Source organism: Elephantulus edwardii, unplaced genomic scaffold (genome assembly GCF_000299155.1).
Source record: "Elephantulus edwardii isolate Elephantulus edwardi_28Jun2011 unplaced genomic scaffold, EleEdw1.0 scaffold00036, whole genome shotgun sequence".
NCBI classification, from domain to species: Eukaryota; Metazoa; Chordata; class Mammalia; order Macroscelidea; family Macroscelididae; genus Elephantulus; species Elephantulus edwardii.
Window position 1 is genome coordinate 924,152 of NW_006399786.1, and position 18,335 is coordinate 942,486.

The 18,335-nt window shown below is 37.9% G+C and overlaps 1 protein-coding gene across 1 annotated transcript in view; it reads right to left on the reverse strand.

Annotated features, from left to right (window-relative positions):
* Positions 1-18,335, reverse strand: part of IL18RAP (interleukin 18 receptor accessory protein) — a 31,852-nt gene that overhangs the window by 5,148 nt on the left and 8,369 nt on the right. Inside the window, exons 5-8 of the mRNA XM_006884600.1 lie at positions 11,266-11,331; positions 5,050-5,176; positions 3,116-3,264; positions 2,236-2,373 (exon numbers count right to left, since the gene is read on the reverse strand). Coding sequence (XP_006884662.1) covers positions 2,236-2,373; positions 3,116-3,264; positions 5,050-5,176; positions 11,266-11,331 — 480 coding nt within the window. The remainder of the gene's footprint in view (positions 1-2,235; positions 2,374-3,115; positions 3,265-5,049; positions 5,177-11,265; positions 11,332-18,335) is intronic.

An 18,335-nucleotide genomic window follows, 5' to 3' on the forward strand; every position in this document is an offset into this window, starting at 1 on the left:
CGACTAGATGACACATTAACAACAACAATTTAAGTCTTAGAATAAAGGTATAATTGTTTAAAGCAAAGTGTGAGTGATAATTTTCTCAGGGTTTCCCCCCTGATAATGTGAAAACTATTTCTAATGTTTGCATTGAGGTCAAAGAGCTGGAATCCGGAGCAGCCATTGCAGCAATGTAAATAAGTATCCTTGGAATCCAACAGAATATCACGTATAAGAACGCTACCTATCAAAGCAGCAGAATCACTGCTCTAACTGTAAACAATCTAACCTTAGATAGTTTTATTCCCAATTTAGGGAAAAATAAAGAAACACAAGCAAGGCATAGCTGTTCTAGTCCAGAAAAAGCAAGTACTACTACACATAATTTTTGAGTCTCGTGGAAAATTCTTCGGAGTTCTGGTGGTCTAGTCCATCACAAATTGTGCCAAAAGGCAGTTTAAATCCACCAGTGGCTCCACAGGCAGCCTCGTCCTGTGCGCTTCACAGCCTCAAAAACCCAGTGGAGGGTCAGCTCTGAAGTAGTTCTGACTTGACAGCATTGAGTGTTGGCCATCATTAATAATAGCAACAGGACTTTCATTTCCAGAACTTTACACTTTTCAGTTCATTTTTGCCATCCTAGAATTCCTCTTTAACAAGTGAGGCAAATTCACCTAATGGTGCCTCTTAAATCAGACTGCCTGTATCCAAATCCCAACTCTAATAAACCCTACCAGCTTGGTTTTTACTCAAGTAATACCCCTCTCTCTGCCTTGCTCATAGCATTGCTGTGAGAACATAATTAACCAATATACACAGCATTCAAGAGATACTTGTGCTCTGAAGAAGTACTGAGTACTAGCCATGTATTGGACACTGATACTATTGTAAATGCTTTATGGGCTTTAACTCAGTGGATCCACTTAGTTTATTTTCTGGTCGATGCTATTACTAGTCTAATCTGCAAATGAAAAAGCTAAGGCATGAAACAGTTAAGCCATTTCTCAGACTGCTTTTGGTTAGTTAGCAAAGGTTGGTTTTAAGATCAAACATGCCCTACCATCAGATTCATCTGCCAGATTCCTAGCTTCTGGTAGGAGAGAAACACGTCTATTTGCTCCAGCACTCGCAGGTGCGAGCCCATTAAAACTGGGAAGTGGCCTCAAAAGTCTTCACACTCATTGCTGTGCCACTGAAATCAACTCCTTGCTGATCCTCCAGCAGATTTCTGAGGGTGTAGCTCACATAGGAGGAGACTGCCCATCTTCTTCCTGAGGAACCACTGGGCAACTCCAGCTGCCAGGGAGGCGAGGATTTCCTCTGGATTAAGCCATGAGAGCACCCCCTGACGCACTGGAGGTAACATACTTTGAGATTCCCTTCTCTCTCTTGCTCTGCGTTTCCCACCCATCTGGCTGCCTAAACCCTCTCAGGGGTGAGATTCCCCAAATACAGTGTCAGGTAAACTCTGATATGCAGGCCCCAATGTTTGCAAATGCCCAAGAGGCAAGAAGTCCCTGGAATTCTTAACATACTGCTGAAAAAAAACCAAAGCACTTTGTTGGTGGCAGCATTTTCTACAGCCAGAGTCTGAGATGATAAATTTTCTGTATCAACTTGGTTAAGCTATGGTGCCAGGATGTTTGGTCAAATTCAAGTCTATATATTGCTGTGAAAACGTTTTGTAGATGCAATTACGTTAAAGGAGATTCTGCGGGAGAACATGAACAACCCCCTAAATCCAATTTGGATAAATCATCCTGACTAGTGCACCCTCTGTTTGGTTTCTGGAGATGTAAATCATAATCTGAGCAGACTGCCTCATATTTCTCCTACTAATTTTTTGATGGGTTTTAACCACTAACCTTTTTGTTAGTAGCCCAACTCATAACCCACTAAGCCACAAAGTTGGATAAGTTGGTTGGGTTTTATCTAAACAGTTAAAGACCTTATTAGCAAAAACTGATATCTTGAAAAGGATTTGCCTCAAGGCCAGAGCACAGATATTCTCCAGAGTGTCCAGCTTGCTACACTACGTGCAATTTTGTATGCAACAGTTTCTACTCTCTCTCCAGACTGAAGGATTTTTGACATGTCAGACCTCATAATTCAACAAATCAATTCCTTAAAAAGTATGTCCCCTGCTGATTTTATTTCTCTGGAGAACACTCTTGAACACCCCCTCTAAATCAGTTCTGAGGGGAAAGGTCCAAGGCTCTGAGGTTCCCATGATCCATGCTGTGCTGTTCTTACCGCCGAGAGTCTCATCCTTGTTCTGGTGAGTTCGGTACAGCAGCACTATTTCAATCCAGTATGTGTAGAGCAGAGCACTTGCAGTCAGCAATCCCACCATGATTATGATGGTGCCAGGTAATATGTATATGAAAACCACTAGAGAGAAATGCAGTGGTGGTGAATAAATAAGATGAGCAAACTTAGAGAAGGCATTTCCTGCATTTAGACAGGCTCCCACTCTGGTAGATGCTGTGGGTCCCCCCTAGGTCATCTCCATCCCTATTTTGTCAAAATTAATGCTGTTGGCTGCATTGTTTTTGAATCTCAGGACATTGCAAAACAGGAATTGAGTTTACACTAAACTTCATAGAATTCAGGGGAATAGAATTTTATAGAACTTTATTTCATAATATATTCTCTTTCTTTCTTGTTTTCATTGATTTGAATCAACTCATAACTTACTGTCTGGAAGGGTTTTCTGTCAATTTGGTGGTACCTAACAACAACAACAATTAGAGTCTAAGGAACCATATCTGACTGAGTTCACACCTTCCACACAACATAATTCAGGACCCTCTACACACTTGTTTTAAGGCAAGTCACCATTAACAACATCTACAGGCTTGGCACAAACATTGGTTTGTTTAAGACTAACTCGCTGTGTGACTTTGATGAAGGTATTAATTTTCTATGCATCAGTTTCCTTCCCTGGAAAACAGAAATAATTTTGCTTACATGGAAGTGATGTTGAGAAATTACATGTGTTAACACAAGCAAAGTGCTTAGAACAAAGTCTGACACTTAAAAAACAGTAATTGCTATTACCATCATTTAGAAAAATTTCTCTCCTACTAATAAAATGAATTGCATAGATTCTAGGGCAACATGCCTGGCTTACCTCCTTTCTTCACTTTTAATTGGATGGTCTTGGTATCATTTCCCTTTGAGTTCTTGGCAAAGCAAATAAATTTCTTTTGAAGATCACTCTGGGTAACTTCTTTCAAAGAGTAAGTACATTGAAAGACTTCATTTGATGAAGATGAAATACTAAAAAAGGGGGGGAAAGAAGAAGCTACACCCATTCAGGATCATAAATCACCACTTATTTTTTTTTTCGTAATTTTTACAAATGACCAACTATTTAGATATCAGAAAACTATGATATCTGTAAGATCAATCAGCTTAAAGAGATCTCACAATTTAAGATGGTCAGAGAGAAGATCAATTCTTGATTAAATTATCAAACTGCTAAGAATAAAACTACATAGAAGGAGGCTGTCTGAACAAAGCCTGTGGCCTGTGAATAAGCTTTGTCCTTAAGTAAACATATATGTTAGAGAACAACTCATCTCTGTATCTTCTCATTATGTGGAAAGAAAAAGATCCTTAACTGCAATATGGAAGAAGTGTGTGCAGATCACCAAGCCCTAAGTTGGTTATATAGAGAGCTATATGCTGGTCTCGAAAGACAAGCTACCACTATTGAAGCTGACCTCACTCTATCTTCTCTAGGTGCATAAAACCGTATTCCATGTAATGTCTGTGTTATGATGAGTCTTTTTTTGAAAGTCCAGATCTTGACTAGATATTCTAAGTATTCATACTAAGTCATATTTTATTTGTGGGCATCGTTTGACCTTCTTTGCCCTAACAATTCTCCCAGAGAATAGATGATGATAATAAATTTAGATGTCATTCTAAAAATAACTCACTGTACTGAGGACATACCAGGTACTTATTAGACACTCTTCTTCAGACTGATCAGGAGCTATTAAATCTCTTCTCTAGTCTCACAGGAATCCTATATGATAATTGCATGGTCATCCTATCATGGTCAACAAAGCACCGTGAGACAGAAATTTCAAGATCACACTGTCCTCACTTCTAAGGAGTACCCTGTTTTTACTTCTTCCAAGACAGATTTATTTCTTTAGTTTTTCTTTTCATTTAAGCGAAATCTTTTTTGTGTAAATTCTGCCCAACGGAGTAGGTTCTTTGCTCTGAATTTAAACAAATGAAATAAAATTTCTCATAAAATAGAATCACTTCTAAATATTTAAGACAAATAGATATACTCGCTTGAATCTCTTTTTTTGCCAAGATAAGTTGTTTTAACTATTCTTCACTTTATACACTTTTCTGGTCAGATTCAATTAGTATTCCACTTTGTCAGAATTCCATTTCATTACTGTCAGCATTCAGATTCTTGAATTCATCACACATGCTGCATACTAAGTTGTTAGCTAGCATAGGACTTAAGCTGGAAACATTTTCTCCCCTGATTGCACATACTATATATCTCATTCAAATAGCTTGGGCTAGTGTGTTTATCTATTTAGTTGCCCCTTTTCAGCAGGAAGTAGCTAAGAGAATACGCCATCCCCTTTTCCTTATGACTCAGGGTGAAGTCTCTCTCAGGGAGGAGTGATAGGGAATGGCAAAGGACACACTGACAAAGAAGATTAATCAGAACTGGCTTTGACAAGCACTGTGGCATTTGGACAAGAACAAACTGGGAGGAGGGTAGAGAGACTAGTGCAACAATGAATGAATGGAAACCCAAAATCTCTGTAAATGTTTATGAAAATTAATAAAATATAGAAAAGAAAAAAAATAAAGCTATAGAAACTTAAAAAAAAATCATATGGCCTGGATAATAAGCTCCAGTTTGATTCCAAATTTGAAACTGTTTTCACCCTTGGTTATTTTTAGAAACTGCCCCATTAATCCTGAGTGTTTGTCACCTTTGTGTATAAAAAAATTAGTGGCTTTTAAAGCTAAACACATTCAGTATGTGCTACACAGAGTATAGTCTGTTTATTTCCTTCTTACCTTTCCACAGCATGGCATATTTTAACTTCCTTTTCCTCACCAGCATCTTTTATGTACCATTTGAAGATAGGTTTAAAGTCCATTTCGAAGCCAAATCGTACTTTGCAGGTAAGATTTAAAGGCTTTCCTGAAAATAAGGAGGCAAGGAGGGAAAAATCAGGAAGGAGGGAAATAAGAATATGTTATCTGTGTGCAGGTGGAAGACACAAGCTGCAATTTGTGCTCCCTGATATGGCCAAGATTGCACATGAAATGGGTGCGACAGAAATACCATATTGCTGCGTGTATCTCACTTAGAAAGAAATGAAGCCAGATATGTTTGTCTTTATTGGTCAATCAGTAGAGCTCAGACATATACCTGTATATATTTAAAGTGAAGATGACAGGATCATATCACCACGAGATCTGATGTGGTCTGAGAGTAGAAAGCCAGCTTTGAAGCTGATTCTGATTCATGGCAACCTGGTGGATGTCAGAGGAGAAATAGCTTCATAGAGTTTTCATTGACTGGTTCTGAAAGAAGCATACTGTCAGCTTCCTAGTCACCCCTGGAAGACTCAAGCTTCCAATCCTTGGTTAGCAGCTGAGCACATCAATCATTTGCACCATCAAGTAGCACAGGATTAATGGTTGTTGTTGTTGTTGCTGCTGTTGTCCTTAGGTGCCATCAAATCAACTCTGACTCTTATCAATCCCATGAACAATCTCTTGCTCTCTCCTGAATCATCCTATTATCTCTGATATGCTCAAGCCCATTGTGACAGTCACTTAATAAGTCAATTCATCTTGTTGGGGGTCTTCCTCTTTTTCTCTGACCCTCCATCTTTCCCAGCATGATAGCCTTTCTCAAGAACTGGAAGATGACACAACCTTGCTTGGTGCAAGTGAAGAGAACTTCAAACACTTTTGCCACAGGAGATCAAAGACTACAGTCTTCAATGCGGATTATATCTCAGCATCAAGAAAACAAAAATCCTCACCACTGATCAATACTGATCATCATAGATAAAGAAAAGATTGAATTTGTCAGTGATTTCTTTTCACAAAAACCACAATCAACACTCTGTGGTAACAATGGTTAAGAAATCAAAAACCATGTTGCATTGGGAAAATCCACTGTCAAGGATCACTCCAAAGTACTATGAAATAACAATGAATAATTTTGGTTTAAAAGTTTAAAGGTAGATACTGGGAAAATAAAAGTGTTTCAGTGCCCAACCTTTCCTCCAACACTGCTGTCGAAATACAAGTTGTAGAAACAGGGTGAAAAGAAAACCTACAGACTGGGAACAAATATGTGGTAATTCCATCTCAGACAAGAGTTTTGTAACAAAAGTTTACAGAATACTCCTGGGCCTCCACAAGAAAAAGACTGATAACTCAATTACAAAATGAGCAAAAGACATGGAAAGCATTTTGACAAAGGACAATATTCAAATGCCACACAGACACATGAAGAAATTCTCCAAATCACCGGCAATAAGAGAGATGCAAATCAAAACCACAATGAGACACCATCGCACTCCAGTAAGAGTGGCAAAGTTTAACAGGACAGCAAGTAATAGATGTTGGAGAGGATGTGGTGAGAAAGGAGCTCTTATACATCGTTAGTGAGATTGTAAAATGGTGCAACCATTCTGGAAGGCAGTTTGGCACTTCCTCAAAAAGTGCAACACGGAAATTCCATATGACCCAACTATTCCACTACTTGAAATATACCCTAAGAATATGAGAACTGAGGCACAAAATGGGATTTGCATACCAATGTTCATAGCAGCATTATTCACTATTGCAAGAACATGGAAAAAGCCCAGAAGTCCAACCACAAATGAATGGATTGAGAAATTATGGTATATTCATACTATGGAATATTATGCAGCCCGCAGGAGCAATAACTTTGTAAATTATTACCTAACTTGGGAGGGACTGGAGAGTATTATGCTGAGTGAACTAACTCAGTCCCATAAGGCTAAATATTGTATAAAACCATCATTGTAGAATGAGGATAAGGATCCAGGAGGGATGGGAGAGGCTGGAAGCAGAGGGAGGTGGATGTGCAGGGAGAAGGGGGGACTAATCATTGGGTTGTACAATTTGATGGGTGGGGGGTGAGGGAAATTGAAAGAATTTGTTCCAATTTATGTTTGAATTTTGTAAATAAACTAGTAGAAAAAATATTTAATGACTAATATTTACATACAAATTAAAATGACAAGATTACTGTGGTAAATACAAGCTTAATGCACTGTCAAGTTGACTGTGACTCATAGTGACCCTTTGAACAATGAATCTGAACCTACCTTATCCTGTGCAATCCTCACCATCTCCAATCTACTTGAACCCACTATTACAGTCCACTTTGTTGCAGTTCTTCTTCTCCTAAGTTGATTATCTTTCCCAGCAAAATGTCTTGGCCCCTCCTAACAACATGATCAAAGTATGTGAGACTAAGTTTTGTCATCCATGCTTCCAAGGTCACATTTTCTCCAAGACAGACTTATTTGTTCTTTTCATAGTTCATATATGAGCTATTTAGTACTCCACCCCACGACTCAAAGCCATTGATTTTTCTCCTGTGATCCTTACTCATTGTCCAACTCTCACATGTATAGCAAGTTATCAGAAATATGATGGCTTGAGTCAGGCTCACCTTAGTATTTATGATGACATCATTACACTTCAGCACTTTGGAGAGGTCCTGACAATAGATTTTTCCCAGTGAGATATGTCTTTTTTTTTTTTAATTGCCAGCACTAAGGATATTGATGGTGGATCTGAATAAAATGAAATTATTGACAACTTCAATCTTTTATTCATCTATCAAGATGTTGCCTATTGGCCTGGGGAGGGGAGGATATTGGGATGCAGTCCATATAGAAGGCTGTAGTATTAGACCTTCTGCAGAAGGAGCTTCAAGTTCTCCTTACTTCAAGCAAGTAAGATTGTACAATCTGCCTAATGCAGGTTGTTGATGAGACTTTCTTGCTTCCTAATGGTACATTCTTATATTCTTAACGCTCGGCTTCTCAAGTGATTTGCTCAGCATACAGACTGAATAGGTATGGAGAAGGGTTACAACACATTTAATTTAAAGAATTTCTTTAGATATTTAGCTGAGTGCTTAAGAATTATGCATTGTAAATTGCATACATGATGGAACACCACCCTTTCCTTATAGATGCATGAATATTTAAAGACCAACTCAGGAACAGGTTTAAGGTCTTAAATACTAATAAGTAAAGACCAGATAAACTTTAGGAACATATAAAAAATTTCATCCATGAAGAATACAAAAGATGGGGAAAGAATAAACGATCAAAATGGATGTCAGAAGAAACTCTAAATATTGCATGAGATTACCAAGAACCCAAAGCAAAGGGAAGAAATCAAGATGTTAAAGAGCTAAGTAGGAGATTTCAAAGGGAATCTTGGAAAGACAAAGCAGAATATTATAATGGAATGTGCAAAGAGCTGGAGTTGAAAAATCAAAAGAAATAAACGTGTGTGGCATTTCTGAAACTAAGAGAACTGAAGAACAAATTCAAGCCTTGAGTTGCAATGCTTAAGGATGCTGTGGGCATAATGTTGAATGATCCAGGAAGCATCAAAAGAATATGGAAGAAATACACAAAAAGAATTGGCTGACACAGAAGAATTTCATGAAACAACATATCATCTAGAGCCTATGAGGATTAAGGAGAGAGTTCAAGTAGTTCTGAAGAATTGGAAAAAAAAACAAGACCCCAGGAATTGGCAGCATCCTAATTGACATATTTCAACAAACAGATGCTGCCCTGGATGTGCTCACCAGATTGTGCCAAGAAATCTGAAGAACAACCACCTGGCCAACTGATTGGAAGAGATCCATATTTATTTCCATTATAAAAAAAGGTGACACAACAGAGTGTGGAAATTATCAAACAATATCCTTAATATCACATGCAAGCAAGATCCAGCCTAAAATTATCCAAAAATGACTGGAACAGCACATCAACAGAGAAATGCCAGACATGCAGGCTGGGTTTAGAAGAGGCTGTGGCACTAAGGATATTATAAGGATATTATAGCCAATGTTAGTTGGATCTTATCGGAAACCAGAGAGTACCAGAGGAATATCTATTTGTGTTTCATTGACTAGTCAAATGCATTTAACTGTGTGTATCACAATTAACTGTGGCTGACTCTGAGTAGAATGGGAAACCCAGAAAACTTGGTTGTGCTTATGCTAAACCTACACTTGGACCAGGAGGTAGTCGTCAGAACAGAGCAAGCAGACACTGCATGGCCCAAAGCATGAAAGTTATACACCAGGGATGCATCCTATCTGTATACTTTTTCATTCTACATGCAGATCTGGAAAACTGGGCTCTGTGAGGCGGAATGTGGGATCAGGTTTGAAGAAAGACTCATTAACAACCTGTGTTACATAAATGACGCAACCTTGCTTGCTGAAACTGAGGAGGATCTGAGGCATTTGCTGTAGATGATCAAGGACTGTAGCCTTCAATATGGATTGAAGCTCATAATCAAGAAAGTAAAGATTCTCACAAATGGACCAACTGGCAATGTCATGATAGATGCTGAAGAGATTGCATTTGTTAACAGCTTCAACTTGCTTGGCTTCCCAATTAACACTCCTAGTACCAGCAGTCAGGAAATCAAAAGACAAATTACAAACTGGGAAAATCTGTCAGGGACCTCTCCAAAGTATTGAAGAGCAATGATGTAAGTCTAGAGGTTAAGGTATACCTGATACAGGCCATGATCTTCACAATTACTTGCTATGCATCAGAGAGCTGGACAATGATGAAGGATGACAGAAGAAACTATGCCCTTGAGTTGTGGTGCTGGAGAAGAGTATTGAATATACCAGGATGGCTAGAAGAACAAATAGGTTCATCCTGGAGAGGGTGAAACCAGGCTGCTCCTTAGGGGCAAGGATTTTGAAGCTTCGTTTGACATGCTTTGGGCATGTTGCCAGGAGGAACCAGTCATTGGGGAGGGACATCATTCTTGAAAGGGAAGAGTGACGGCACAAGAGAGGAAGACCCAGGATGAGATGGATTTACTCAGTGACTGGGGTAATGCAGGTAGGTGTGTCAGAGACAACGAGGTTGGCTCAGTATAGAATAAAGTTCAGAACTGTTGTACATATGGTCAGTACGAGTTACAAGCAATTCAATGACACCTAACAAAAACAACAACTTTATCACTGACAGCATTGTAATTCTCAGAATAGTCAGCCATCTGATATTCCAATTCAAAGTGTATACCAGTTCATTTGTTTTCACTACTGTTATGTACCATCAAGTCAGAATTGACTCATGGCTGATTCTCTAGTTTTAGAGAGAGTAAATCATATGCAGAGGCTATTCATCTTTTTCCCTTAGATTTGAACCATGTGCTTTTGGGATAGCAGAGCAGTTCCTTACCACTAGGCCTGCAGAGAACCCTTTTAGTTCACTAATGACTAGGCAATTAATCTATATGCTTTCCATTTCATTTTTCACATCTTCAAGTTTTTCTAGATGCATGTATTTTATATTCCACATTTTATTAATTAATAAATATTTGCACTTGCTTCTCCTTATTTTGAGTAATGATACATTAGCAAATGACTAAACTCTTATTCTGTTCATGTCACTAAATTGGTCTCTATTCTGAGGAGTTGGCTCTTCCTCAGTGATTTTTGATGGCGCCTTCCAACCTGAGGGATTTATCTTTCCATACTATCTTATAGAATATTCCACTGCTTTCCATAAAGTTTTAATTTGTCAGTTATTTTGGAAGTAGATGGACAGTCTTGTTCTCAAACCTGCTTTTGTCTAGAAATTCCTTAAAAACATTTCCATCATGTGTGACTTTCCTGATATTTGATATATTTGATATTTAATATTGGCTTAGCTTCCAGTATCTCAACAACATGCAATTCATCACAATATGATAAACTGATTGTTGAATGGTAGATATCATCACATTATTTAGCATGCAGTATATTATTACTACTCAGTACAACCTTGTCATACCAGTTTTATTATTCATGTCTATTTTAAGATTTGACAATCTGAGTCTTACGAGGATTAACAATGTGTAGAATCACGGTGCTATTTGAGACTGAGCCAAAATTCCCGTTCAGTTTTGCCCAATGTGCTTGCCATTATGGACCAAATACTAGAATTATAAGTTATTTGAGGTCAATGGTGCATCTCAACTTACCAAGTCCTACTTCCAGTATGTCTTTGTCAGGTTCCAGAATGTCTGGTTTCGATTTAGTGTCTTCCACTAAAATACAAAAGTACAGTCATCATTTGCATTGAGAAATCTGATGACAATGCTTGTTAAAAATTTGAGCATTTGGTCACACTTAGACTCAAATATTTTGGAATTGTTTTATAAAATATTTTTTCCATAATCTGTAATGCCAAGTACTCAAGTTTCCTTATCAAAAACATGCCTCCAAAACTGTGGAATGAAGTTTTTAGTGCTAAGAAAGGACTAGTTCATTATCAATATATTTCTATTTGTGCAAACTTCCTTTTACATCAACTCTGGTCAACTAGATCACTCATTCCTTCCATTTCCTTCAAGATTTCTTTTTGTTGCCATCTAGCACCCACTGTAGAAAATGTGCAAGACATAATTTACCCTACCTCCAAAATTATGGCTTGTTTAAAAGTAAAGAGCAGTTTAACCCTTAATCATTTATCCCTCCATTTCCTGCTAAAAACTTTCCCATTTACCTCCACCATCAAACTTCTCCCTGAAAAATGTTGTATTTTTTTGTTGTTGTTAATGGAAAAATTCATTACATTTACTTTAGATACTATCCAGTTTTACTTCTCAGGGAACTTAGTCCAGGGACCTTCACCTCTCAAGTAAACCCTCTTCCTTTTGTATGATTTAGTTTCATGGGCTTCTTTTCATCAGCATTTTTATTTATTTGTCTTTTAAAAAGAAAAAACTTCCAGCTCACATTTTGATCGTATTAATTATCTTTCTTTCACAGCTATAATCTTGAAAAAGTCCTACACATTCATTTCCCCTATTCTTTCACCTCGTATATAATCTACTTTCTATGGTAAATCCTATACTGAAGTCCCTTTGTCCAAAGTTATTAGTAACCTCCTTAAAAATTGATTTTTTAACAACATTGGAAACTGTTGCCCAAGCTCTTCGAGAAACCTTCTCGTGTGTTATGAGACGAAACGCTCCTGCTCACCTGCATCATCTCTCACTTGCTTCACAATTCACTTCCTTTACAAATTTCTTTCATCAGTGACTGCTTCCCCATGTACACAATGAAACCGTCTTACCAAACTCAGTGATCCATTCTGAAGTCTCACCATTGTTATTTTATTTATTGTTGTTTGGGTGAAATTTCATGTCTATTCCTTGCAGGTAGTGGATCACCCCTTGCTTTTTGAGGTACTTCATTCATCATATCCCTTGGACAGTTAATTTCTCTCTGTTCTCACAGTGCTATTCTATGTGCTTTAGATACTCGCCTTCGGCTTTCAAACTTTTCCCATGTTGGAAAGCTTCAGGGATCAGCCACAGCCCCTTTCTCTCTAGGATTTTTTAATTAAGTGATAGAGTTTCTTGGTTTTAAGTCTAAGATAAAAGTGAACTACTCTCACATTAATCTCCCTAGTCTTAACATTTCCAGATTTTTTATCCAAATACCTACTTGCCATTTTTCTTGGATGGCTTATAAGTTATTTCAATATTAATATTGTATTTCTCCCTCAGATCCTTTTATTCTTTACCATTTAAAGTTTTGTTAAATGGCACTACAATTTATCAGCTATTAACACAGACCTTGTGCGTGTGTTTCACACATTCCTTTATTCACATTGTGTTTCATCTGATCATTCTCATATATTATGTTTTATAAAATTAATCACCATTGATCTATGCCCACTATTACCCTGTCTTTTCAGATCCCCACAGGAAACTTAAACTCAACTCCCCCATTTTCAGAACACAGTAGTTTTCTAAAATGAACAGCCACTTGAGAGTCAGAGAGTTTCTTGAAAATATTTGTAAAAGATGGCATTTTCAGTGTGTACCCTTGCCTTCAAGACATTTCTAAAACGTGTGAAAACGTATGGCCTGTGAGAAGTATTTATAATTTTTTTATCTCTCTCCTTTCTCTCTCTGTCTCTCTCTCTCTCTCTCTCCTATGTATATGCCATAATCTTATTGTTGAGTCACAAACCCCATTAGTTCTTCTAACTTCTGCTAAGCATGTTCACAGAATAGATAGAATTACCATTTTTGAACATTGATTCAAATCTACTGTTCCAGAGTTGTACCCCTATCATAACTCATACACTGATAGAGTAGTATCTGTATGTTGCAAAGAAGTCCGCTTGGATGCTCAGCATAACACTTGACTTGTGGTCTTGACTCCTTCTTACCCTATTTCTCTCTCTAATCACCAGATATTGCTGAAGTTCATAGAATAATGGTTAGAACAGTACATTGACAAAGTACTTCCAAAAGTTCAATCTGGGTTTTGAACAGATCATGCACCAGAAATAACACTGCTGATGTTAGATGGATCCTGGCTGGAAGTAGAGAACATGAGAAGTATGTCTACTTGTGTTTTATTTGCTATATAAAGGCATTTGACTGTAAGTACTATAACAAACTGTAATTAACATTAAGAAGAATGAGAATCCTTTAACCCTTATTTATGTTCATACAAATACAATACCCAGACCAAAAAACTGTGGTCCAAAACAGAATGAGGGAACACTGCATAGTTTACAATCAAGAAAAGTATGTCAAGAAAGGGTTGTTTCCTTTCTCCATACTTATTCAATCTCTATGCTGAGCAAATTATTGTGAAGGTGGACCTTATGAAATAGAATGTGCCATCAGAATCAGAGGAAGGCTTATCAATGACCTATGTTATGCAGATGAGATAACTTACTTGCTGAAAGCGAGAACTTGAAGTGCTTGCTGCAGAAGATCAATAATCACAACCTTCAATATGGATTCCATCTCAACATGAGGCAAAAGTTCTCACCACTGTTCAGATTAGCAACATCATGATGTATAGAGAAAATATTGAACTTGTCAATGATTCCATCTTACTTTGATCCACAATCAACATCCTTGGTACGAGCAGTAAAGAAATCAAAAGATGTATTGCATTGGGAAATCTGCTGTCAAGGACTTTTCCAAGAGTAATGTTATCAGTTTGAAGACTAAAGTGCTCCTGATTCAAACTATGGTCTTTTCAGTCATTTGCTATGCATCTGAGAACTGGACAATGAATAAGGATGGCAGAAGAAGAATTGATGCCCTTGAGTGTGGAATTGGAGTACTGAATATTCCATAGACTGACAAAGAGCAAACATATATGTTGAGTAAAGTGCAGACAGAGTGCTCCTTACAGGAAAGGATAGAGCAGCTTTGTCTCACCTACTTTGGGTGTGTTGTTAGGAGGGGCTTTTCCTTGGAAAGGGACAGCATTCTTGGAGAAGTGGAGGGTCAGTGAAAGAGGGGAAGACATTGTGTCAATGAGATGGATTGACACAATGATTGCTGCATTAGGATCAAATATGTCAGAGATGATAAGGATGACACAGAATACTATTATTTGTAGGGTTGCTATGAGTCGTACTTGATTCTACAGAATCTAATAACAACAATCGCCAAATTCTAAAATCTACCTCCTAAATTTTTCAATTTAATTCAGTCTAGTCTCATTACTACTCTAATGATTTATTCAGTGCAAATAAAATTTTTTAAAAGCCTACCTAAACAGTGAGTATACACATGAACCTCACCTGATGGGCTACCCAGGATATTGGATTGATTAAATTGGTGCAAAGGAGCTATGGATGGTAGCCAAAGGGTAAGGAGTTGTGCTGTCAACCCAAAGGGAGGCAATTATAATTCACCAGCTTCTCTGTGTGAGAAAGAGGGGATATCTCCTAGTGTGTGGTTCACAACCCGTATTCATTACTCTCTGGTAGCCTAGTGATAAGGAGTTACACCACCAACTTGAAGGCAGAAGATTCAAACCCATTCGTGTCTCCATTTGAGAAAGATTGCCAATATCCTTTAGTGTGATTTATAGCTTCTGTAAACCCACTAGAGGGTCACATATGTGTCAGTTCTGACTTTATGACATAGCAACAACATCAATCTTGTAATAAACCCTTTTTTTCTTCTATCTATCTGTCTCACAAAATAATGGTAAGTCTGAGAGATCATGGAAAATGTCTAATTTATATATTTTACCTGTAATCCCTTACTCAGTGCCTGACATGTATTAGATGTTCGATCACTATTTGGGGAGAATGAATAAATTAAGGAATAAAAAAGTAAATGAAGAAAGGAAGCATGGTGATAGAGTGAGTCTAATTGGAAAAGTGTGACTGACTTTGCAATGCCTTTCTATGTGGAGAGCAAAACAGATCTTGCGACTACTGAGTACAACAACCATCTGTCACTTGAAGGAAGAGTGTGACAATGAATGGGGCATTCATATTCCCACTTCTTTTCCAAGAGACCATCTAATAGACATGGAAATGGCTGCTATCTGAATAGTTTTAGTTTACTTCTGTTTTCACAATCCACTTCTGTCTCAATATTCTCATCCTGTTTTCATCCTCCTCTGAAAGCCTTCAGGGCTCAGTTCTAAGCCTTCCTCTCTTTAGGAATAATCTCTCTAGATGTTTCAGAGGAAAGCATAAAAGCCAGAGAGTAGGCAGAAGTGTTCAATTTGGTTTTATAATACTCCACATGATTTCCACCTTGTAGTGAAAAAAGAAAAGAAAAAGGAGCTCTGGTGGCCTAGTGGCAAGAAGCTGCACTGCAATCCCAGAGGTTCGAATCACCAGATCCAATTTCATGGTACACACACATAAAGTAATAAAAAAAACCTGATAGAAATATTTGCTTTTGTCCAAGTAAGCCATTTCTTAGCTCTTAAAGGCAAAACATGGCTGACTGAACCTGTTATGTTATAACTCAATAGGCCATGCTTGAATCAATTTTATCATAACATTTACTTATGTCAATACATATAAATAAAGTAAAACAAATCCAAAAAATGCTGGAGCAAAACTAGACAAGTCACTGAAGAAGAAATTCAATAGACTAATATACATATGGTGAGATTTTCAACCTCATCATTATCCACTTACGTCTAAAATGGCAAAGGGGGAGAAACTACACTTGTTTTCAAATAATCTGGTAACATTTGAAATAATAGGGATATGCTTACTATTAATAGGGCCATAAATTAGCAAAGTTGTACATAGACTATTTCTATATTTTATTACTGAATAGAAAAAGATGTGGTAGTGTTGTGTGCCTTAAGTTGCCTGCAACCATAGCCACCCTATCTATGTACAGCAGCTCTGGACCCTGCCCTGTTCTGAGCCAGTCTCACTGATTCTGACTCACCAATCCCCATTGCCCCAGTATCAATCCATCTTTTGCGGGGTCTTCCTCTCTCCTGCACTGTCCCTCCACTCTTGCAAGCATTATGTTCTTCTCTAAGGATCGGTGTCTACTGGCCACATGTCCAAAGTTATGTGAGACAGAGCTTCAAAACTTTAGCCTCCTGGGGACTCTGGTGGCCTATTGGCAAGAAGCTGTGCTACAATCCCGAAGGTGTGCCATTTGAATCCACCAAATGCTCCCTTGGAGAAGGAGGAGTAGGCAATCTTCTCCTGTGCCAGTCAGATCCGATTTGATGGTACACAACAATAAAAAAAAAAAAGTTAAAAAAACCTCAAGACCTTAGCATTCAAGGAAAAACTTGGTTTCACACTCTCCAAGACAGAACTGTTATTTGTCTTCTTGGCAGTCCATGGCATGTTCAAGACTCTTCTACAGCACCACAGGTCCAAGGCATTCATTCTTCTTCTGTCACCCTTAGTCATTGTCCTGCTCTCTGATGCATAGCAAGTAATTGTGACAACTATGGCCTGGATTAGGCACAACTTAGACTCTAGACTGACATCATTACTTTTCCACACTCTGGAAAGGTTTCTGACAGCAGATTTTCCCTGAATATTTCAGATTTCCTGAATTTTTAATTTCTGAATATTTCCTGAGTTGAATTCTTGACTATTTCCTGAATATTGAATGATTCAGGAAGCATTAAAAAAAGATGGAAGGAGTATAGAGTCACTGTACCAAAAATAACTGGATGACACAAAAGAATTTCAAGACAACATATGATCAAGAAGTAGTGGTGATAAAGGAGGAAGCTCAGGCTGCTCTGAAGAACTCTGTGAAAAATAAAACCCAAGGATTTGAGGGAAGACTAATTGTCGTATTTCAACCAACAGGTGCTGCCCTGGGTACACTCACCAGGTTGTGAAAGGAAATCTGAAGGACAACTACTTGGCTAACTGACTGGAAGAGATCTATATTTATTCCCATTTCAAAAAAAAGGTGACCCAAAAGAGTAGAAATTATCAAATCATATCACTAATATTATATACTATCAAAATCCTACCAAAGATTATCCTGAAATGACTGGACCAGAACATTGGACCAGTACATTGACAGAAAACTACCAGAATTTCAAGCAGGATATAAAAGAGATCATGGCAGTAGAGACATTATTGCCAATGACAGATGGATCTTGGCCGAAAGCAGAGTACCAGAGGAATGTCTATCTTGTGTTTCATTGACTATGCAAAGGCATGTGTAAAAAAAGCATAAAAACATAAATGAAAATTATATATATATCTCAATTATCTGATCATAACTATACCTGAGTAGAGGAATGGGAGGTAATGGGAATGCAGTCTTCAAGGTATCATGTGTATCTGTATTATTTTAAACTCATTGCAGTTGGGTAAAAAACATATAGTTGACCCTCCAGTGGGGTATCAAAAGCTATAAATTATATGGGAGAAGATTGTCCATCTTTATTTCAAGGAGCAGTTGTTGAATTCAAATCACCTACCTTTGGCATATCTAAATGTGTTCTGTTGTACTGTTCATTCTAATGCGAAACTTTTACTTGGACCAGGAGGCAGTTGTCAGAACAGAGCAAGGGAACACTGCATGGTTTAAAATTGGGAAGGGCGTACGCCAGGGATATATCCTATCTCCACACCTTTTCAACCTATATGCAGAACAGATTATCCAGGAGGCTGGGCTCTATGAGGAAAAATGTGGGGTCAAGATTGGTGGACGATTTATCAACAGCCTGCGTTACGCAGATGACACAACCCTGCTTGCTGAAACTGAAGAGGACCTGAAGCGCCTGCTGCAGAGTGTCAAGGACTGCAGCCTACAATATG